At 38.6% G+C, this 24,124-nt stretch overlaps 2 protein-coding genes across 2 annotated transcripts in view; one reads left to right on the top strand and one right to left on the bottom strand.

Moving 5' to 3' along the window:
* The first annotated feature begins 349 nt into the window (after positions 1 to 349).
* LOC146137479 (uncharacterized) lies at positions 350 to 5,674 on the top strand. Its single transcript, XM_083393873.1, has 4 exons — positions 350 to 877; positions 2,096 to 2,380; positions 4,012 to 4,107; positions 4,700 to 5,674. The coding sequence occupies exons 1-4, from the start codon at positions 788 to 790 to the stop codon at positions 4,982 to 4,984; spliced, it is 756 nt and encodes a 251-aa protein (XP_083249999.1). The 5' UTR covers positions 350 to 787; the 3' UTR covers positions 4,985 to 5,674.
* Positions 5,675 to 7,016: 1,342 nt separating this feature from the next.
* Positions 7,017 to 24,124, bottom strand: part of LOC146137480 (protein MTSS 2-like) — a 57,794-nt gene continuing 40,686 nt past the window's right edge. The window contains exons 8-16 of the mRNA XM_083393596.1: positions 17,062 to 17,226; positions 15,723 to 15,826; positions 15,122 to 15,197; positions 12,355 to 12,561; positions 11,912 to 12,041; positions 11,087 to 11,479; positions 10,651 to 10,884; positions 9,142 to 9,333; positions 7,017 to 8,534 (exon numbers count right to left, since the gene is read on the bottom strand). Of these exons, the coding sequence (XP_083249722.1) occupies positions 8,074 to 8,534; positions 9,142 to 9,333; positions 10,651 to 10,884; positions 11,087 to 11,479; positions 11,912 to 12,041; positions 12,355 to 12,561; positions 15,122 to 15,197; positions 15,723 to 15,826; positions 17,062 to 17,226 (1,962 nt within the window). The 3' untranslated portion in view covers positions 7,017 to 8,073. The remainder of the gene's footprint in view (positions 8,535 to 9,141; positions 9,334 to 10,650; positions 10,885 to 11,086; positions 11,480 to 11,911; positions 12,042 to 12,354; positions 12,562 to 15,121; positions 15,198 to 15,722; positions 15,827 to 17,061; positions 17,227 to 24,124) is intronic.

A 24,124-nucleotide genomic window follows, 5' to 3' on the forward strand; every position in this document is an offset into this window, starting at 1 on the left:
TGTGTTAAAAACTGTAAAAACGCAATCCAGCCTCTTGTAAGCGATTATGCAGCAACTAATTTGAGATTTATGTTTTATATTTATATTTTGTTATACACCTAAATAATGAACAACTAAAAGTATGCGTCGTATTTAACCTCCATAATTAGAAATGTTTTAGTCGCGGGTTAATGTAAAGTTTTAAATTAGAATGTGACGACAATCGTTTTATTATCTACTTTATTATCGGTGGGGAAATAAATAGTACAGTAGTTACGAACGCCAGATTCGAATTTTTGTTAAACTATCTTTTACAGAACATTTATTTCGTTTAACTTTAAAATAAAGATGAATTACTTTTGAAGGGTTAATTAATTTCAGGAGTAGGCTAAATAATGAGATATGGTAATGAACAAAAGACTACCAACTTCGTGAATTAAACAGCGTATTACAAACTTAATAAATATATATCGCGTTCTAGGTACGACTGTTACGGAAGGCTGTGCTTTATTAGTTGTAAAAACAATTGTTGTGTTTTTAACTTCGTTAAAGGAGAAAAATGCGAGTTTTTTTCGTATCGTTAATGTAAATCAATAAATCAAACGGTGATAAGAACTCTTAAGACAATATTTGTTAAGTCAAATAGGGACTGTAACTACAGGTTGTGTCTGTTTAAATGTGCAACAACAATATTGTGCTTTTGGCGTCGTTATAAGACAAAAAATATTGTGTTCACAGGGCCAATGTAGGTAACTTTGTAGCTGTTTGTAGCAAAGGGTGGTTGAAGGAACACTTTGAAATCATTTGAATGACGCACCTGTGTGCCACAAGCCTACCCTGCAAGCATATTTGTCAGTTCATCGGAACGCCACTGAACCTAATCAAACTTATCCAGATTGTAAGTAAAAGGCGATTTTAGCCAATATCAATTTGGCTGGACAGATTCTATTTTGTATGCTTTTTGAATTAGGGTGTTCATGGATCTCCTTAAGCCAGTTCACGTACCCCAAATGGGTACATGGCCCACAGTTTAAGAACTCCTGGTTTACAGGCATAACTTTGTCTTGAAGTCGTACTGATAATAAACTACCCCCACGATAAATACATGAGAAATACTCACCCTTCAAACCAGGGCTGGGGAGCCGGAGCCGGAGCTGGAGCCCGGAGCTCGGAGCTAAGCATTTTCTCTGGAGCCAGAGCCGGAGCCGGAGCCATTGTTATTATTTTTGTGGAGCTGGAGCCGGAGCCGGAGCCATTTTTATTATTTTTGTGGAGCTGGAGCCGGAGCCGGAGCCCTTTTTATTATTTTTGTGGAGCTGGAGCCATTTTTCAATTTGTGGTGCTAAAGCTAAGAAATTATATTTTGTTCCATCTCCAATGTTAGTTAGCCAAAAGCAATTTGTAAAACTTGCCATTGAATAAGTGACTGGTGGCACCGGAGCTGGAGCCGGAGTCATTGGGTGTGTGTTTGATGGCTCCGGAGCTGGAGCCGGAGCCAAAGGATATGAGTTTTACTACTCCGGAGCTGGAGCCGGAGCCAAAGGATTATGTTTTACGACTCCGGAGCTGGAGCCGGAGCTAATGCAATTTTGCGGTGGCTCCCCAGCCCTGCTTCAAACAGACGGCACCTGCTGAAGGACTAGAGGCAGTCGCTAATTACTTTCTTATCGTTTTGTTGCTCGCGTTTATTTCTGTTTTTTTTTCTTTTTTTCCTTTCCATTTATTGTACGAGCGTTCAGTGTCAATCACCCTGACGAAGGCGGCTTGTATAGGTTGCCGAAACGTTGGTTAACAATTACAATTACCAGAGAAGCTGTTTTTGATTTATATTACCATGCCTGGTAGCAACAGTTTATATAAGTCGTCACTATTATAATCCCAACATCCGAATTGTTAATCCTTCGCTCCAGATTATCATCTTGATCGATATTTGCTCTTAGTCCGAACTGTGTTTTATTCCGTCGTTATTGTTGTTCGTATATTGGTCTTATGTTTTGGAGCCCGCTTTTGAACGAATTAACAATAAACTATATACCCTGACACATAAAAAAACTCACCCTTTATAAAGTAGTCATTAAACAATCCTAACATCCTAATTGTACCTCCTTTATTCCAGATCTTCATCCTGATCGACCTGATCGCCACCGAGTCAGTCTTCCTCTTCCTAAACTCGATTCAGGTCGACTGGAGGACCGGAGGATTCCTGAGCTTCGACCTCCAGAGAGTGATCCTCTGTCTCACGCTCCTGACAACCTCCGCAAGCCTCGGAGTCTCGTGGTGGTTGAGGAGGAGCAAGGATGAAGAGGAGAAGAGATGCAAGTCCTGTGGAGGAGCGGAGAAGAGTGGAAGGATAAAGTGGAACAAAGGGACGACCGTGGATAAGTGCGACTGGGATTTCGCGGTGAGTAGTGAGTCAGGGAAGATAAACAAACGAGTATTGCTAGTGCTGGGATAAGGTTTACTTTTGCGAGTAATAACAAATGTTGCGAGTTAGGCATGTCCGATACCCGATATTTTGGACAAAAAGTATCTCGATCCCATCCGATACCAAATGACGTCATTGCTATAGCCAAACAAATACCAAGTCAAATGCGATTGGGATTTCGCGGTGAGTTTAGCGAGTTAGGGATGATAGATAAACGAGTATAGCTACTGTTGAGATAAGGTTCGCATTTGCGAGTAATAACAAATGTTGCGAGTTAAACATGTCCGATGAAAACGTTTAAACTAAATTTCCGATATGTGTCCGATTAAAAAAAGAACTATCATAAACTTTAGAGCATAATGGTTGGGGGTTGTAGTAAGACGTAAGAAGAATATTAAAGACTACGAATGATGTTGAAAATGAAGAAATAGATATTCGAAACGTTCAAAATGCTACTAACTTCTGTATGGGCTTTGATATTCTCGTAATACACCTGAATGCGGTCGTAAATAAACATTTCTCGTATTCAACCGGTACTCGCACCTTGGCGTATCCGCACTAAATACAAAAACTGTACTAAAACTCGCAATCAGAGATCTCCGATACTTGACATTATATTCCCGATAGCTAATACCAAATGACGTTATTACTATGCTCAAACAAGCACAAATGAAATTGAACAGTTTAAAGGGATTTTTTAAAGTTTTTACGTGAAAATTTGCTGTAGGTTTAAGAAGTTCAGTTACTGTTATTTGTTAACCGATCTTTTTCTGATAAATTCACCTTTCAAGGTCTTTCCCATATTTATTTAGTTGGTATGGGATCGGCAACGATACTAGCACTTGACATCGGGTATCGGCCCCGAACCGATATTATCGGACACCCCTAGTGGCGAGTTAGGGATGCTAAATAAACGATTTGCTATATACTGTTGGTATAAGGTTCACATTTGCGAGTAATAACATTGCGAGTTTAAAAGTTTCCAGCACACTGTTTGTATTTATTGAGGATGCGCTAAAGAAGGGGTAGGTTTTGCGAATTGAGTTCGACAAATGTTTGCATTGAAGTATACGAGAGCATTATTTTTAATCAGATAAATTTAGAAATCAAGTTTCGTTAAAAGATACCCATCACTAAACAAAACATTTAGTGTAAGTCTAGAGAACCTATTACCACACATATCGGGAATTTTATTTAAACGTTTGTACCACACGTTTGCTGGGAACGCATTCATTATAAAAAGAAAAGGTTACAAGAAAAAAAAGATTGACTATACATTTTAGGAATGCTCTATAAATAAGGGAAGTTTCCTAGGAAATGGTATTAATGTGTAATTTTTTGTCCTACTATAATGACATTCTGAGCGTGAAATTTTTTAACACTTTTCCTGTTTACTGGAAATGAGTTGGCTACTATAGGGCTCGGTACAAGTATTGGTCTTTTTAGTAGCTTAATGGTATAAGTTAGATGTTTTATAAATTTGCAATATGTTGTTTGTTGATCGGAAGTAATTTAAAGTTAGGTTGGTTTGTCGCACCTTAAACCTTTTAAAATCGATTATAGATAACGCAATCACTGAGTTCGTTGTTTGCATTTTTATCTTGTAGGATTACATCCATTCCCTCCTAAGCGCCTCATCGTTTATCGTGTGTGCTGTTTGTATGATAGCCTACGTACCAGACGACTATCAGCATCCCGTAGAGGTAATTACCTATTAAATATATTTCTCTCTTATGGAAATCTAAATCTGCGATTGTTGCATTTTTGTAAACGATAATTTTTTGGGAGCATAACAATTGAAGGTTGTATTAAGACCTAGTAAGAACATCAAAGTCCATAAGAATTAGGTAGCATATTGGACGTTTCAACTAACTCTTTATTCATAAACATAGACTATGTAAAATGATACCTACTTCTGTATGGGCTTTCATATTCTTACTATGATAGTTTAATTTTTTTCATAATTCATTAAATAAGTGCGAGTTAGTTGAAGCACCCTTCGGGAACCGTAACTGCGCAAAACAATTATTCGAAACGTTTAAAATGCTACCTACTTCTGTATGGCTTTAGTATTCATTCCACGTCTAACTATAACCTCCAGCACCGCATTATACACCAAAGTTTATCTAAAGTCATACCCTCCTCAAACAGCCCAGATATATTTACTACTATTTTTTAATTAGTATTTTTCATAATTTATCGAAAAAGCGTGAGTTAGTAAACGCACCCTACAACATCCTGCGCAAAACAATACGCTCATAGCACTACAGTATACCTTCGATTTATTTTCAAAAGGTGGGAATCAAGGTTCTCAGCTTTCTCCTTGACCTCATCCTCTGCTTGCTCTTCACAAAGTCGTGCATGTCGTCCTACTTCCAGTACTACGGACCAGGCGACCTGTGCGAATGCGAAGCTCGACTCGTGGCCATCTACGACAGCTCAAGTGCGTCGTCTAGCGGTGGCGGATATTCGGACGAAACGACCGCCGACGAAGACTCGTCGCGCATTTCGCTGGTCGCCAAGAAGTCGAAGCGGAAAGGCGGAAAGACCTACACGATGCTCGACAACGAGACTTCGTGACGTATAGGCACGTCGAATTGTCATGACGTAGGCACGTGGTGACGTCATTTTCAGTAGCGAAATGACATCGACAGTTGCGTAGCCACCGTACTGTCGGACACATCAGGGTGCGCTTTTGTTGTTTTGTAGTGTTTTTTTTCGCGCCAAATTGACTGTACTATGACGTCATTTGAAATGTGTTCACTGCACTATGACGTCGTATAAAATCCAATGACGTCACGTCGATACGCAGATGTCTTGCCTTTTTGAGCACTTTTAGAGAAACTCGCCTATCGGTTGTTATATTTTCTTTCTTTACTTGTATCGTTTCTCACCAAATTAGAAAACAAACAAAAATTAAAAAGTGTGTGTTGCTAGAACCATCCAACCATTGCACTACTAAAATGATTTTCGTTTATTTTTGATCAAAACCTTTAAAAACACGCTTTAGCAAATTATGGATCCTTGCTTTCCTTCTATATTACCTTTTTCATTGCTATTTTGTACGTTTTACATTCTTCACTTCGCAGGTGCCTAGCTTATTTCTTCATCAGGCCTTAAGTGCAATACACTGAATAACACGAATTATCAAGTCTAGTTTTTGTTTCGACTAGTTTTACATGCCATTTAGTTTGTATTTTGCCCGAATAGAGGTTCGCAAAATCAATTATAATTTTAAGATGACAAACTCCGAGGAAGTGAACTGTTTTTTACCGGTTTTGTACAAGTTTTAAACGTGTTTCAAATACAGTCAAGTCATGTGAAAACTGCGGTGGTCACTACAACACTAAACAATGGACATCACTATATACAACAGGACTATATCTAGTTTTTGGTAATATTAAACAAACGTATTTACAATCCATAAAATTATTTTAGATTTAAATTCGACATTAGAAAGACAAATAACTTGCAATATTCCTCGACTGCGCTAGTGAAGTCAGCCATTGCACAATCTTCTGTTAACAAACCTAGATAAAGCTAGACAGTTTTCAGTTTGGGATTTGTTGCACTTAATCATTAGGCGACGTCACAAAAGCGGAATTTGCCGCGGGAAATCGTGCACGCGTGATTGGATAAAAAACGAGACATTTTGGTTTTATCGTGTTCGAATTGTTAGCCTTGCCCATTATGGTTGTTGTGGAAAGAAAGCCATATTTGTTATACGTTTAAACTTTAAAACAAATCAAATAGAAAAAAATGCTGAAAAATATAGGACCGTGGATGTTTTTTGTTGTATTACCAGTCCAACATGATGCCTTACAAAAATACGTCATTACAGGTACGAAAATACATATTGACTTGTCTTGTACCCATGTTTTGAAAACAAGTACCAAGCTCACCGATCATCTATCAGACGTTCAAAACACACTATGGTTAACATCAGAGTTCAGCAAACTTTTTTCATGAAGGGCTGAATAACTGTTAAGGCCAGGCTAGATATCAAATTTCGTGCCGAACATTTATAATCTGATTACCGCGACCCTGGTGACCGTAATTTTGTGATCCTGCTTCAAAAAAACGAATAGCAAAAGTTTGGTGAACCATGGAACATCTTCTTTTATTGCTGCACCAACTAACAGTTTAAACTGGACACACAATCAGGACCAAGTCTTTTTTTAAATAAAGTGTTAACTAACGACCAACGTAGCTTTGAAAGATTAAATAAAAATAGTGCGTTGACACTTTTGAATGAGAATAGTGTTAGTACTACATGTTTAATTACTACTGCGACTTTCGTCTATATAAGAAGTTCTTCAAACTGGCGAGTGTTATCTGATCGTTTGATGGTTAGTTGTATTACTTTCTTACAGTTCCAAACTCGCAGAAATCCGCTTTAGGTAACCATAACAAAAACTGACGGTTTTTCTCTTTTATTCATTTCTGGAGCGCCTCGTACAATGTACATGAATGCCGGGGTGTGTACCAAAAAAAAAATACTTTTGAGAAACAACGAAAAGGGAAAGTCGCTACCGCTACAACACAAGCAAGCGGGAAAAGAAGAGAAGGTAAAAGGGGAAGGAGCGTTCGCGAAAGTTCGCGGGGTTTCGCAAAAGTTCGCGGAGTTTCGCGAAACGCGAACGCGTCGGCCGTCAAACGCATTTTTTCTTATATACAACAGGTTAAAATGAGCCTAAAACGTAAGAGGCGGGTAAATGGAGAAAAAACGACGGTGGCCGCCAAGGGTGGGCCAATTAAAAGCGAAAAACAATCGATGACGTCATCATTGGCAAAACGTGACGTAGAAACCAAGCAATGTGGCACGAAATGTGCCGAAGTCGCCGTACGTTTGAACTCTAGAATAATTTGAGCGCGAGTCGAAAATAAAAGAAAGAAAAGAAAAAAAGCAGGCGTCGCCGCATGGTGGCGCCACGGTCAAACGAAATAAATAATAAACGGGGCTCGATTGAAACGTCACAAAGCGAAAAGTCCGAATAATAACAATAATATATTGAAGCAAAACGGAAGAGCAACGCTTTATTGTCCAAATATGTTTTTAGGTAAACAATTTTATTTTAGTTTTCTTTGTAATTTAATGGTTTGTAAAAAAACTTTTAAAATAAAAGTTTTAAAACTGATTCTAAGGCCGAAATCTGTAAGCAAGATAAATCAAACCCTTTTAATTGGCATTCGTTTTTATCCTGGTTAATTTGTCCATGGCCATGTGTTTTGCCGAGAAACATCCTCAATTACATCACCCAGCTTTGCTCGAATTGATAATTCCTTATTTAAATTAAACGACGAGGGTGCCACAATATGAGTTACTGAAGCTTCACCATAATATCGTCATCTCACAGTCTACAAAGACATTTTCCGACGCAAATACATTTTCTGGATAAATGTTAGTTTACCAAGGCGTTGGATTGGATTAAAAAAAACAACAACATTTAAAAGCGCTTAAACCTGGCCTTCTTTCTTCGCACCTACACTTCATCCCTCGACCACAAATTACCGCAAATACTTTCGCATAACAACCGCCAACGTCCACAAACCACCGCAACAGCATCCGATCCTTGTCACGCACGTCACAGAGGCTCTGTGACGTCACAAAAGCGCGTGCGTGCTTCAAATCGAGCAATGATTTATTTTAATCTTCAGCGAAGGCGGTGTCATTCCTGTATCGAAAAGGGGGCGACCCCTCTCAAGCGCGGGTAAACACCGTTGACGTCACAGGTAGGACTGGTGGGTGACGTCATACCGGGGGCGTCCCCTTGCTGCTTGAACTTGAGCGTCAAGTCCCTAGCGGCGCTGCCTAATGACTGTGGGTCGCCCATCTCTGGCAGCGAACCAATAGGAGCGCCGTTGTTGTTATTATTTGAATTTGAGTTGTTATTGTTTGAATTGTAGTAGTAGGCGCTGACCGAGGCGGCCCGCTGCTGGCGCTGTTGGGCGATTTCGGCCGGGTCTGGCGCCCTGAAGGTCGACATGAGTTTGGCCACCGGGCTGGGGGGTACGGTGGGGGTTTGGACCGGTTTTGGGACATTAGAAGTCCGTCTGACCGAGTTGAATTTGCTGGAAGGCTTGCGACGAATGGTGGCCGTGCCAGGGTTGTTGATCTGGGTAGATATCACTGCGGAAAGAATACGGGATTTTACAAATTTAAAGCTTAAAGTGTTTTTGTTTGTTGCAGAAAAATGGTTAGTTAGTGTTGACATCTTCTGCAAAGAAGATTGGCAACAAAGCCGTTAACTTGAAGTTTTATTAGGAAAAGGCAAGAATGGTTTGACTTGGACTTATTTTTCATTCCTGGACTTGTACTCTTTTTGAACAGACTTGTTTTAAGCACTGACAAAAGTCCTACAAAAAACTGTACTCATTTAGCATTAAGTAGAGTTTTATCGACTATGTTGGAAATAAATAAAGATTTATTCAAAACGTTCAAAATGATATCTACTTTTATATGGGTTTTGATATATTCTTAAAACGTCTTACCACAACCTCCAACCGTAATGCCCCTAACAATAAACCATTCAAACTATCACCAACCAGCAATTTACGCTGACCATATGATGCATAGCTAGAGATGAATAAAAAAAATCTGCGTTGTCATTAACTGCCGCATTCTGTACTAATCGCTGTTAAGTGAAATTCGCCAATATCGTTTTCGCATAGTTTCAAATTTACCACCAATTTTTTTACAATCAACCAAATAAAAACATCATTTTTTTGCAACTTACTGGTCCCGGTCGAAAGACCAGCGGTGGAAGCTGGTCTTCTGGTGCGTGGATTGCCATTATGGTGTTCGCGGGACCTGGGCATGGTCGAGTACATGTTGATCTGCTGGTCCATGGCGGGAAAGGCTGGTGGCAAGTGCTGGTTGTTTTGCGAGGATGGATGGTCGTCGCCGTTGGTCGAACCATAGTCGGTGTCTGCACCAAAACATTTCAAGTTAAGCTAATTTGCCGCAAATTTTTAAGTTGGTGATTGTTGCAATCAACTGATGCATAATGGTTTGAGGCATTGGTTGGACGTTGGAAGCGTATCAAAGCCTATGTATAAGTAAGTGTCATTTTGAACGTTTATACAGTAGATAACTCTTTATTTATTTTCAACATATTAATAAGGCACTGATTCTGAATATACTCTAATACAGGGGTCGGCAACCCCTGAGGTGATTTTTCAGGGCACGCCAAATTATTTAACGCGCTCGTTAAATCACCTTAAAAAATGCAACCATTACATCACTATCACATCATTAACATTATTATTACATGAATAACACTAGCGCCAACTAAACTGTTGCACACATTTCTAGTTCGATATGCAGTGTTTGTGTCACAAATTAGTGTCTTAAATGGTGTATTTAATATTATTCTTTTGTGGGCGTTATACTTGTTGTCTACGACTAACCGTTTGTATTAAGTCACAATAAATGCCCTAAAATTGGCGCGATGTTTACTGCGGTAAAGCAGGGCATTCTACATTAAAGTACGTACGTGTGTTTTTGTGCGACTGAGAAACCTAGCTTAAAGCGAAACTGTAAGTTAACACTTCTAAAGTTACCGGCTGAAAAACGTTGAAGCGTATTCCAAAGTAGCGGGCACAGTATTGTGTTCGTGACAGTTTGTTTTTTTCAGCAGGGTTAAGGAATCTTTACAGAATTTAACTTATGAAATTAGGTTTAATGGCGTCTCCCAAGATACGTAAATTAGATGTCAGATGATTCGCAACTTAGATGTCAGTAAGATCACAGCAGGGTTGCGGAGTCGGACTCGGGACTCAAGTAAGACTAGGTAAAACTACCCGAGCCCGAAATGTGCGCATGCGCATAACCAAATTTCGAAACTATTTTCCATGAGCCCTACAAAGGATTGCGGATTATCCATCTTGTTTTATTTACGTAAATCGGTGAAGTAAAGGCTGTTGAGTCTGAGTCGGACTCGGTTGTTTTTAACCGACTCCGCAGCCCTGGTTGCCAGTGCAAAACCAAACATACAAAAATGTGCACGCGAGTTGGTAATATTTTGAAATTATTCATAATTTGGCACACTGTATACGAAAGGTTGCCGAACCCTGCTCTAATATATATCTTTAGTATCAGTACCTTCTCAACATGTTGAAAATGAATAAAAAGTTATTCGAAAAGTTCAAAATGATACATACTTCTGTATGGGCTTTGATATTCTTACTACGTCCGTAAAAGTTTATAATACTTATTTTTTTTAAAGTGGCGCACAAACGCTTACCATGCGATGCTATGGTGTCTTCCGAGCAAGCTGGAGTTGTATTCTGACTGCTGTAGCCGCTACTGCTGCTGTACTGAAGACTGTGGTTGCTGTTCTTTCGGCCCAAGGTCATCGAAGCAAAGTCACCCGGTATCGGGGTGGGGGCTGTCCCGTACAGGGGCTGGGTAAGCTGGGGCTCCTTCTTGGGTAAAGGGATATGGGTAGGGTCCGGGGGACAGTGGCCGTTGGACAGTACTGAAATAAATAGGTAGATTGAGGTATAAGGAAAGTAAATGCTGTGTGAAAATAAAATTGGAAAAATTGGAAAAAAAGTTCAGGTTTTCCAAATACTTTTCAATATGTAAATTAATTCAAAGACATTCAAAGACGTTGTGTTTGTGGCAACCCTGGGGTAGGTTGAGAAACACTAATTTAAAACATCTTAACATCAACTTACGACTGGGTGGGGGCGGTGGGAGGGGCTTTTCGGCGACGGGGGTCACTTCACCCATGTCCACTTCCAGTTCCAGGGGGGGCGGGGGCAGGGGGAACCCATCTACTACGTCATCACCCAACTCTTCCACATTCGGGAACACGAAGCTGGCTGGTTTCGGGGGTCGGGCCGGGGACTTGGGGTCGGGGTAAAACTGGGGCTCAGATTGATGACGTAACACTGGGGGCCGGTGTCCGGCGACGGGGAATTCCCCGACTGAGAGGCGGTGGTGGTCGGTGGAGTGGGGCTTGGGGGAGACCACCGGGGGGCCGGGGTGCTTGTTGGGTAGGATGGGGTTGTGGAAATGCTTGGGTGAGGAGGGGGCCTGTTGTTGAGGTTGTTGCTGATCGTAGGGTCCTAAAAAAATGATTATTTTTTTAAATAACAATTGTTTAAGTTTAAGGATTCGTTATTTGTTGGATCTTAACAGCGTTTTTTATCTGGGTAAGGTTGAAAAAATAAAAAAAAGTCGAAATTTAAAAAGAAAATTAATCGCTATGGAGTTTGTTGTTAATGATCAAAACAGCTTTAAAATTGATGACTTTTTACAGCAAGTATATAACAAAAGTTTTATTATCGAAACAGTAAAGTTAGAGCCGAACCAGGGACTCGACGAAATCGCACATTTAACCGGAGTCGGGTTCGGGACTCGGGTTTATTTTTTTGCCAAGAGTCGGACTCGGGTTATTTTTATCCGACTCCACAGCCCTGGTCACAATAGCGATTTGCCTTAAAACCTTAACCGAAAGGCAAAGATTCTAGTCATAACAAAAAACTTTTATATCATACCTGGTCTGGACCAATCTTTCCAAGACAGTGGTCGGCCTCCGTTAGACGGCGCCACGGCGTCGGGTAGTTGAGTCGAGTTTGGTCGAGATCGGATGATCGGTGAGATTGAGTCAGTGCCGCTGTCAGAGTTCTGTTGCGTAACAATGGTGTAAAATTTACTTAAAAAAATAAAATACATTTTAATATTATTTTTTTTATGTAAGATGAATACCTTTAGTTGAACCAATGAATATCTAGTTACATGTTTGAAAAGTCAGTAAGCAAAGAATAATTTTTGTAAGGTACTAAAATGTTTCTACATGGATTTTTTGACACTAAGCGAAACCTGCCTTTGTTTAAAAAAGTAAGAACGCTAATTTGATTTGATTTCTAAAGTTATAAGAAAGTAAGCCCTTACAGACTAAACTGTTTCGAACCATTAAAGACCACTACAATGAATGTACCTTGTCTAGGGGTAAGGGGGGTTTCCCGGCCAGGGGTGCGCCGGGGTCAACTGGGTTCATCGTCATGGGGATTCCCTGGGACACGAACCCCGAGTCGTGTGACGACACAGATGATAGTCGCGCCACTGTGGACCCAGCTGGGGCCGATTTGCAAGAGGTGGGGCTACCGTGACCCGCTGTACCCATGCTGTTCGCTCGACGAAAGCTCTGCGACAGAAAACGGGGGTTAAATGGGAGAATTTTTTACCCCAGAGGTAAGATTGCTCAATCTGGGTGAAAAATGGGATAAATTTATATCTTTTACGATCTGCAGCAGAAAACTGCGGTTAATGGGTGAATTTTACCCAAGAGGTAAATCTGCTCAATCTGGGTGAAAAGAGGGAACTTGTTTTATCTGGGGTATATTACATATTTCTTGATGGTTGTAGGGTCAAGTAGAAGGTTAAAACAGTACAACACACTCTGTAGAAAAGGGCAGGATTTAGTTCTTACCGATAAAAAGATTTATTTGCCAATCAGGATTACAGCCTGTTGTAAATTTATTCCATCATATTGCCTTGAACAAAACGTATGCGGAAAGTTCAAGTTGAAAAATTTAGAGTATCTCAGGAAACAAAAATTTAAACCAGGAGTTTATTTTAATCACGAAAACGGTGAATTTGCAAATTCGGGGCCACGTCCTTATAAATATAGATAACAAAGGCATGAAAAAAAGGGGATGATGAAATTTCAAGCTTCTGAAAAACAGTAGAAATAGTGGCGAGTCTTCAAAAAAGCCGGTGTGCTTTGCAAGCAACATTATTCTACTGGCCTTGTAGATATTGTTTTTCAGGCTTAATCACAGTAAAGTCAATTTCTCAGTTTCCTTAGCACTTGCAAGTGCTTTCTTAACGTAATCAAAAGCCTATCCGTCACACACGATTGGCTGCTATTGCTGGTTTAGCATACGGAAGGTTTGGGACGTTTCATAGCGCTCTAATTTTCCGGTTTGCAGCGCACAGGAGGTTACGCAACATTTCCCCTGCGCCAATCTTTAAAGCGGAAGATGCCGGTTTTAAAACTTGTTTGTGTTGCAAGGCGTTCAAAGGATGATTCACATAGAACCGAAAAAACATGACGAATTTAGAGCGACTATGACAACAACTGAATTCAACCTATTTCAACGCTGTTTTGGGGTTAATCATAATATGTCTTGTTATTCTCTGTTTTCAAGTTGGCATTTCATTGACGTTAGTTATTAATTTTAATCAATTTTCAATCCTGCATTTGTATTGATCATATTATGTCTTGTTTTTTTTTTTTTTATGTTTTCTAGTTGGCATTTTATTGGCGTTACTCGAATTCAACCTATTTTCAACCCTACATTTGAATTACTCATATTACGTCTTGTTTTCTTTTGGGTTTTTTAGTTCACTTTTTTTGCCGTTACTTGAATTCAACCCATCTTTTTGTTTGTTTTTCAGTTTTATTTTATTTGCTCATTCACATTTCGCATTTTTTATTTGCGAATCGCATTTTTCGTTGCTTCCTGATTCAATGACCGTATAGAGGGGGATTGAATACATAAATATTTTATTCCTTTTAAATCGGCATTGTAAACGCCAAATCATCAAACTTAACGACAGCGCAGTGTCCACCAATATTTGGCACTAACAAAAATTTCAAGCGATAATATTATGCACCACTCACAGTTGATGTAGAAGTGTCAAAGCGAGTTTTAAACCCTTCCAGTCTTCCACATACTATGAATGGAAACCAACTCCTAACTGATTAAACTTAAAAAATAGCTAATTGTCAATTCTGATCACGGGGTTACCGTATTGACTATACATCAACATTGTATTGTATAACTGTATTAGGCCGATTCATAATAATTCACACTAGATAAGTGCAACAGCGCGCGCATAGATAGCCGACCAAAGGCATTGATTAGAAATAAGTGAAATCAGCCGACCGTCAAGGATTTCCGCGCAAGCAAGCAAGGCGTTATTCGCTGGAATAGATTGGCTCGCTGTATGTTACACACAGGCATGTCTTTTTTCGCGGTCTAGGCCTTGCTTGGCAGACTCTGTCGTTTTGACCTTCATGAAAGGCTTCGGTTGAACAATTCGCACGGGGCTTTACTAAATCTGTGATTCCTAAACTGTGGAAAATTTTGGAATTTCAAATCATAAGCACGTCGGACTTGAATGTACACTTTGTTATAAGAAAACTAGGGCCTAATAATATAAGATAACTAAGTAATAAGATTGGGTTAAATTTGTGTTGGATTATTATATAAGATGTATTCGGTCAAGTGTTCCGCAATTTTTTTCAGTTTTTTGCCGCAAACCAAAAAAGTTTAAAAAATAAGCGATTTTAATACGAGCAAGATGCTACTACAAACGGTATATTTAAACAGTGAGAAGATACAACTAGTACAGGGGAAGGGGCAACAGTTTTCTAGTCGCGGGCCAAAACCAAACTCAGAAAGGTCTCTGTGGACCGTTAAATTTTAACTGTGTAGACTTTACGCATCTTAAATAACAACCGTAACGACTGTTAATTAGGGATAAAACTGGGGTATTTTGCTATTTTCACTCGATGGCGAAACAAGATTTGCACAAAACGCATAAAAAATGCTTTTATGTAGTTGAAATAGCCAAAAAATATGAGGAATGGCTTCGTGGCCCTGTTTGCAAGATATGTAGCGGGCCGGATTTGGCCTTGGGCCGTAGGTTGCCCACCCTTAGACTGCTATATAGCAGTATCAAAAATCGATTTTTACCTGGTATCTATGATGGTAGGCAGAACCGGAGTTGTGATTCAAAGAACCGCTCGACATAGAGTCCGAGCTGTTTAAGCTGAAACAAAGAAATTCAAGTTTTTAAATAAGTTACTCAATGTTTAGGTGCGCGATGCCGTTCAGCTATTGTCAATCGCTATGAGATGGAATTTCCTCTATGCATTTCACCATAAGAGTTTTCTAGAAAAGCATAAGTATGACGTCATAAAGCAGTGTTTTGTTCTTGGGCGAACTGCGTCCTTTAAAAGGCCGCTGCGGTGCTTTATAGATTGTCTAATGCGCTTAGTTCCTTGCTACATTGCAAATGCTAAATTTAAAATATGTGCGCGTTAAAGAAGACGAAAAAATGTGAAAATCGCGTTCTGTTTTATATTTCGATGCTTTAAAAATATAAGAGCTTTTAAAATTAAAAGGCTAACACATCAAAATAGAGCACAGTGATAAATATATTCAAAGTTCATATTTTTCTTTAAATCTATTTCATATTTTTAAACGTTTCCGCAAAATCGTTTTATTTCGCAAATCATTTCAAATACATTCAAAGATAGATTTGAAGACTTAGTGACAACCCTTCAGTATTTACCTGCAGAGTGACGACTTTCGGCTTCCGCTGAGACTTGGTGATGCGGGGGGAGTGGAACCGTTGAGGGAAGAGCCGTAACCTCCGTTTATCAGTGGAGAAATGTCCTGGAGAACGGAAAAGTATAGTTGTTCGCATTGCTCGATGAAAAAAGCTATGATTGTTTTTTTGACACTGGAACAGAAGTGCTTGGTAACGAATTGCAAAGCCAAAAAGGTCGAGTAGATCGACATCATCTTGATTAGGACTTTTCGATACGATCGTTTTCGATTCGAACGCTCTAATCAAGATAGTGTCGACCGACTCGATCTTTTTGGCTTTTGCCAGTCATTATCAAGCTGCATAACAGATCCGTGCATAGTGTACCCAACAGAAGTGTTCGTTACTACACTATTGATTGTAAATGAGGTTTCACATCGGAGAATCTGAAATAGATTGCCGAGGTTCAGATGATGTGGTTTAATAAAGAGGCGCAACATTGCGATTAGGTTTAATGTGTTACGAAAGTTAGAGGAATCTTGGGTGATTTTTCGTTTGGAAGAGATTTCAACGAGAAAAATATTCTATTACAAAACTCTATAATAAAGTAGTTAAAAAATGTTTTGCAGACAAAATATGTTTTCTAAACTTGTAATCTAGGTAAAAATAAAAAGTAAAAAAACAATTAATAGGTGTGGTATTGCATACGCAGCAGCATTTTTTGTACTTTTTCGGTAAAATTGTAATTTTCACTTCAAGTTTAAGTGCACAACAGTATGCTTACTGTTTTTTGGTTTTGGTGAATACGTGAAATATTGCTGGATATGAAATGCGTTGATGAATTTTGGGGATTTAGGATTTAATTAGGGAGATATTTTCTAGAGATCCGATATATCGGTTTACCGATAATATCGGCCGATATTTGACTTCTACCGATATATCGGTATCGGTAAATGTAGGCTGATACCTTGGCCGATATTTTAGAAAAATGTATTATATATTTTCCTGTACAACAAACAACTGACCGATTTTTGATAAAAAAAATTGTTTTAGCATCACATGCAAAATAATAGTTTAATAATTAATAAAGGTATATAATTATAATAAAGCATTACTTGGATTTCATTTTCAATCAATTCAAGTTTTGAACATTTACTAGGCACATAAAAAATCGGTATCGGGTATCGGGTATCGGTTGACAAAATTGTAAAAAATCGGGTATCGGTATCGGTCCAAAAAAGCGATATTGGTCGATCTCTAATATTTTCCGGGCTTTAACTCTTATTTTACTACAAACAACCCTATAAAGTCAGCGATATTTACCAAGAGCATAAATTGTTGGAAAACATTAGCAATCTCGCACCTGTAATGGTGAAGTTGGTGAAGTGTTGCCGTTGCTTCTGATAAAGTCCTGCACCAGCTGGTCGGTGGAGGTTGGAAGTTGCTTGGGATTGCGACACAGCCTCGAAACGTCTTTGCTTAGTTCGTGCATTTGACTCATCTCGTTCATCATCGAAATTTGCATGTCCTGCAGACGAAAACGATAATGTTAGACGCATGTCCTGCAGACGAAAACGATAATGTTAGACGGGTTAGGTTTCAATAAATGGATTGAGCAACTTTTTGTCAGGGAAAAAAATGTTTAAGTTAGATGCTTTTCTTGATGGAAAAAATCATAAAATTTGAACTGGTTTGGGACATTATTTTAAATAAATTTAAGCAATTTTTTGTTGCAGGGAAAACTGTTGGTACTTTAGATGTTTTGGTCATTCGTTTCAAAAAAATATGTGAGCAATTTTTGTCAAGGGAGAAACGTGGTTAAAGTTAGATGTTTCAGTCATTCATTTTTTTCAAAAATATTGGAGCAAATTCTTGTTTTGACGACGTAAAAGGTTCGAGTTGGGTGTTTTAGTTATTCATTTAAAAAAAAACTGAGCAGCTTTTGTCCAGGGGAGAAAAGTGGCTGAAATTTAGATGTTTTGGTCATTCGTTTATTACAGTCTGTACACTTTGATGCACAAAACTAAGTTCGCCACAATACAGTTTTAATTCCGTCGATTTGCCAAAAAGAAAAATGTTTGAACTAATAGTTTTAAACTTAACATGTTAAACCTTGTGTGCATTGTTTACGTTTCGCGTTTGTAATTTCAGCATTTTTCTCGTTGAGGGTTATTGCTCCTACTTGGATACTCGCAATGGGGTTATATTTTATTCATGCGCGTTGCACTTTCCATCGCTGCCCAAAGAAACCTTGACATCTGAATCAATAAAAGATATGTAACTGTGACTATAACGCCGCCAAAATGCCACGTGATACGTCAAATATGAACCAAAGAGAAAATCTCGATCTGATGCTATCACTTTTGGTCAATCACATGCAAACGAACTCGTATGGTTTTCCAAATCTGACAACTTGTGAACCTAAAAGCACTCTTAGTGTGGTAAAATCCAAAGCAGTGAGACGATCATAACAACGTCATTGACCGAATCGGTATTCCAAAAAAAATTCCCTGCAATTAATAGGATCAAGTTGAATAGACTCCCAATAGAAATGAAGTGTTTTTCTAGCCTGGCCTTGCTAGCATGAAAAACCTTAATTGATCGATTGATTTTATAAGTCTGTTGAAAACTTACGTTGTACTATAATATGTAAGCTGTTAGAGTTGATCTAAAAACGGCCGAGAAGGGATGGATCACTACAAACACTTGGAAATAGAATTAGAGCAACTAGACAACATATCAATAGATAGAAATCGCTCTTTTGGTGTAAAAGAAGTTATAACCGACGTTTGGGCAGCAGATATCAGCTGACCTCATTATGATTAATAATTAAAACGTCGTTTACACCAGAAAAACAACTTTTATCTATTGACACTCAGAAGAAAATTTACACATTTTGAAGGTTTCATTGGCAATTACGTGATATCTTTCTAAAAGACGATATAAACCCCTACAAAAACAAAAGACAAGGGTAGCAAACGTTCGAAGCAACAAAACGCAGCAAAGCGCTGACAAAAAATGTCTTAAAACCCGATTAAGATGGACATTTATTAACAAAAAGGCCAAAATGAAATCCATTGTTCACAAATAACCCGAGAACAACAAGATGACATTTTAAAAATCAACACAAATGTCGGTAAAGGTAGAATAAAACACAAAATGAGGTCGATTGCTTTAAAAAACAACGGCTTTCTGTCAAATTTTCGTGCAATTTGGTCCAGGTGCTCCAGAGCCGCAATGCAAACCTGTCAACGGAGTGAAAAGCGGCTTAAAAGCACGGCCTAAACATGGGACTTATTTCGAAGTTACAGTGCATCTTAAGCAATAAAAAGCTCGCTTTGCGCAAACTAAGGCTTATCTGGGCAACTGATCGCAATAAATCGATATCTACGCGCGAGAGACAACGACTTTATCGAGGAAGGCTTGTCACGATTTCGGCTTTAAGGCTTCGTGGAAGCAGCTTTAGCAGTCTTGTGGCAGATTTATCTCGCGCTCGCGTTCCTAACAGTGGTTAATCGTAGACCAAAGACACAAATGCCCACAAACACGGGATGTTTTACATAAAGTTCGTTCTTTTCTGACCGAAAGGCGTTTTTTGAGGGGGACAAACATGTCAATTTAAAAGTTTATACGAAAAACTTAACAAAAACAAAGATATGTACCAAAACATAGATTTTCGGCCCACATAATACCATGGCGAAAGGTTAAAATAAAATGGGCGTCTATCTAATTTTTATATAGTTCGAAGAATTTTTTTTTGATTCAGTCTAAAGAAAACTTCCCGCACCACTTTTCATTCGAGTTGGTGTAATTTGTTGACCATTTCGATTTTCCGCCAGAGGGAACCACGAGTGAAACGATTGTTTTCGAAATCTTCTAGATTACAATTAAATCGCGTAACACAACAAATCTTCGACGTGTTATTACGTGATTACGTTGCGCTTCTTCGAACCTTACGTAAGATACCGTTGGATTAAGCAGTTTATCCGTGAAGTGAATCATACACGTTACACTAGCGACAAACAACTTAACCGTGAACCTGTACAAGTTTACGAAAATTCGTGTTAAACTTCGAAGAATTGGCGACCGTACAGGTCACAAGCAGGCTAAAGTAAATAGGAAGTCAATGACGCTAAGTTGACTAATTAATGAGGATGCAAGATTTAGCCTTAACAGTATGGGACAAACTTGCGGGAGGGCTTAACAGTGGTCCGCAGTTTTTTTTTTGTTTTTTTTCAAGGACATTAACCACAATTAACTTTATTTCAAACAGCTGAAACAGTAGGAAGTAAGGAAACTCTCGCAGACAACAAAGTGTAAAAGAAAAATTCTTGTTTTTTCATCAGATGATCTTAGACCTTTATCTGTTTTTATAAACAGTCTTAGATCGTTATTTCAAACAGTGTATATCATGTTAATAGTAGGTTTTTTTTTCAAGGGTTAATAGTGTGTATCGGAATATCTTTAATTTTTTTCCAGTTTACCCAAAAAAATATTATACTTGGATCCTAAAGCACGTGGTATCTGTTGCTTGGGAATCGTTAAATCCGCCTAAATGTTATTTTTTTCCAGCAGAAAAGCGAAGATTACAGAAGAGGCGCAACTAAGATCTATTTTAATTGGAAAGGGCCAAATTATAATTAGCCAGCTCCTGTCAGCTGTTGGTAAGCCATTAATCGATTGTTCTCGATTTTAAATATAGTTTAATTTGGTTGAAGAATAAATACACACGCGTTGTTGTCTGGTTTTTTATAAGTTCATATTTATTGACAGAAAAAATCACTAAGTGGAGATAAGTTGTAGCCTTTAAAGGGCAAACCTAAATCAGTCGACACTAACAGGATTTTCGAATGAACTTAAAACTATTTAATTAAGAACGAAAACGCGGCATTTTTCTCGGTGTAACGCAGCGATTTCGCGCCACCTCAAAACCTCAGTAAAGTAAACAGTTTTGCGCTGAAAACACAGCGCCGTAATCCCAACCAGTCGCGTCTTTACATCATACACTTGTAGATGGGAAGATAGGGACATCCGGTGAACAAATTTTGCGGCTCGTTCGAGCGCCAGTTCGCGTATAAGTGTGGGCTACAGACTTTACGTCTTAATCCGCCGTTGTTAGGTGTTTTCGCTCGGCGAATAGACAAACCGGCCGAGGGCTCTTTGTGGCCGCTGCAACGTACACGTATACACGTACACACGCGTGGGCATAAATTATTAAAGGCCGTGGCATGATGGAATGGGTTTGAGCGGGTTAAAATTAGGCCGTATACGACTTTGGGAACGGAAAGAGGGCTTTGATCGTGTGAAGTTTCGTAAATTGACGTGAGTTTTACGTATTATGTATGACTTTAATAGTTGAAATTAGCTTCGCGATTTGAAATTGAAATCTTGACAAGCTTTCCAAAAGGGAGTACCACCTGATTTCCAGATTAAAAATCAGACAAATATGGCTACCAATCAAGATATGTGGATAAGGTTAACTTTTAAAGCTTTATTTTTCTTTAGGTAATAGCTTTGAGTGTTGAAATTAGCTTCGCGCCTAATTAGGTGAGATTTTTCTGGTGACAAAACGGGTGAAAAGGGTTTTATTTTATTTATGCGTAAACGGAAACACGATATTTGCTTTTTGAAACACATTTTCTCGAATTAGGCATCTTTGGGGATAAGAGGCAATGGTCAAAAAACGTTATGGGCAAAACACTACCATAAGAAAATCAGGTGGAACTCTTTAAAAACAATTTGTAAATCAATTTTGACTATAGATTTCAAAAAGAAAGATCCACCTGATTTCCAGATTGATAATTAGACCAACACAATTTACACAGCTACCAAAAAACATATGTGAATTAAGTTAACTTTTAAAGCTTTATCATTATTTACAGCAGATTTTTGGTTATTTTCGTAAGATTATTTTGTAAGACACCCTGGAAGACACGAGCCTAGGCCTAGACTGTTATTTACTGAGGATACAGATATAATTATATATATAGAGATTGATATATACATCTGAAGGAAAACAAGACAAGGAGAAGTTATACCATCGGTGTCAGCTGCGAAACCTGTATGACATGAAGTATATTTGACTCCGACGTATAAGTCAGGATATGTCAAAAGAAAATCAGCATAAGGATTTCGGGGGTGAAGTGAATTCAAAAGTAGCGAGCATCAAAATAGTTCTGCCAATTGTGAAAAGGCACAAACACGTCGCGTTTTTTTTAATTCACATCACGGTTCAACTGCGGGCGACGTACGTACAAAAATACACACGAGGTCGGTTTATTTTGATGTTTCTCAACTTTATTTGCGTCGACCCAAATATTAAGCCAAAGCATAACAACGAAGCTTTGGCGACCCAATTTCGTTTACTTATCTTTTCGTAAGTGAACAAAGCACAAGGCTTTAGCAAAAATCAATTCAAATTTAATTATTATGAGCCATGGCTTCGTTTTTCTTTCGCAGTTTTCTCAAACATTGGAAAAACCTTGCTTGAAACCAATCTAGAAAAAAATCTATTCTTGTGAACTACCTTATAGAGACAATAGCATTAATAAATTGAAACTTCATTGATATGAGCCATGTCCGTTTCTTTTATATATTTTCTCAAATATTGGAGAAATCTTCGCTCAGAAAAAAATCCAAAGAAACATATTCATGTAAAATACTGTGGAGTAAGCGACCCAACCAAATCAAACGGCGACGCAACTTTCAGTCGCGACCCATTTTGTTGAGAAACACTTGTTTATATTTCTACTTTGACCTAATGAAGCTCATTTGTGCTAAAGCTTGTCGAGAATTCAGTACAATTTGTCCTTATATAGTGCCACCTGATTACCCTACTGCAGTGGTTCTCAACCGGGGTTCCGCGATTATTGTGACATTCTAGTGTTTATTGTGACATTCCAGTGTTTCACCTATGAAAAAATCTTGTAGGGGTGCCGCAATCTATTTATATTTCAGAGGGTTGCCGCAAGACATAAAAGGTTGAGAACCACTGCCCTACTGGCTTATTGGCATCTGCTTTCAATTAGGAGCACATCCCGACTGTTGGAACTATAATTTACGCACCTGAAACTGGCGAGCAAACATAGATGCACGTGTTCTGTTTGACCTGAATGGTTGACGTAGGCCGTGGTCTAGACGAAGCGCCGTTAGACGGTATACGCGTCTCACTCCCCTGTATTTTGCGTTGGACGTATTTTATTGCTTCGCAGGTGCGATAGTGTATTACGCGCTGTCGGGTTAATTTAAGATCGAGATAAAACCGTGAATTTAATTGAGTTTCTGTTTGCGTAATTTAGACAAACTGAGGCATGACTGGGCCATATATTTTGTGCATATTTTTATGTACTGCAGATAGATTCTTGATCGTTATAAGATATATAATAGGCATGGAAATATACTGCAACATAACGAAATCTGTGAAGTTGTAGTTATTTTTTTTACCAAAAAATTGATCGATTGAGGTTCAGTGAAATGACGGTAATCATTAAGCTTCATGAAAAAGGAACATACCGACACCACATTACGTCGTAAATATGCCTTGTCCCCAATCCACTTAATTTCGTGCAGCAAGTTAGTATTTTTGTTACGATTAAGGTTTTTTTTTTACTTTAAAGCATTTAGTTTAAAAGGGGCTAAAACTACACTTCGTTACAGTATTTTGTAATATGGACCAGCAAGTTGGAATTTTTGTTACGATTAAGGTTGTGTCGTAAAGACAAAAGTGTTTAGATATACGTGCAAAAGAATTTTCTACTAAAAAACACCAGTTTTTCGGTCCTCACAGATTTTCTCTCGTCCAAGAGTTTCGCAACCGATTAACAACCTTGGCGCCGTTTATTCAAGACAGACAACAAACAATCAAGCAAGAAAGTGACACACTTCTCCTAAACTGCTGCCTTCTGGAGTTTTCAGCAGCCGCGAAACTCTTGTTTCAATCGTTTAATGTTTAACGGCTTAACGCTAGCGAACGACCGGCGCAAATAAATCGTCGTGACGAAGCATTACAAACTACAAAGGGTCACTTGTTTTTTTATGAAACTACATTTGTCCGAAATGCCTTTGCATTGTGCTACGAGCACTCCTGAGGTGATTTTTCAGTCGAAATCGCCAACATATTTTTAATCTACATAAAACAACTCGAATTTGGATAAAAAAACGATTTTAGTTTATTTTTGAAGCAAACAGTTTTCAAATTTTGTTTGAAATGATTTGAGATCAAGTTTTAAATCCTGAATGAAGTGCCAAATTGGGCTACTGGACATTCACGTTTAGCAGTGCTGTAATGACTTAAGTCAATGACTTGACTTAGGGCACTTTAAGTCACTGTTTTCAAATGACTTGACTTGACAAATCTTTTGGACAAATGACTTGACTCGTAAGTCATTTAAAAATTATGTTTTCACAACACCGACGATTAAGTAGTT

This window comes from Ascidiella aspersa, chromosome 7 (assembly GCF_963924565.1).
Source record: "Ascidiella aspersa chromosome 7, kaAscAspe10.2, whole genome shotgun sequence".
Taxonomy (NCBI): Eukaryota; Metazoa; Chordata; class Ascidiacea; order Phlebobranchia; family Ascidiidae; genus Ascidiella; species Ascidiella aspersa.

Coding starts and splice junctions, on each gene's coding strand:
- LOC146137479 (XM_083393873.1), top strand. CDS start 788: ATGACGCACCTGTGTGCCACAAGCCTACCCTGCAAGCATATTTGTCAG. Junction 878..2,095: donor TAATCAAACTTATCCAGATT/GTAAGTAAAAGG, acceptor CCTTTATTCCAG/ATCTTCATCCTGATCGACCT. Junction 2,381..4,011: donor AGTGCGACTGGGATTTCGCG/GTGAGTAGTGAG, acceptor TTTATCTTGTAG/GATTACATCCATTCCCTCCT.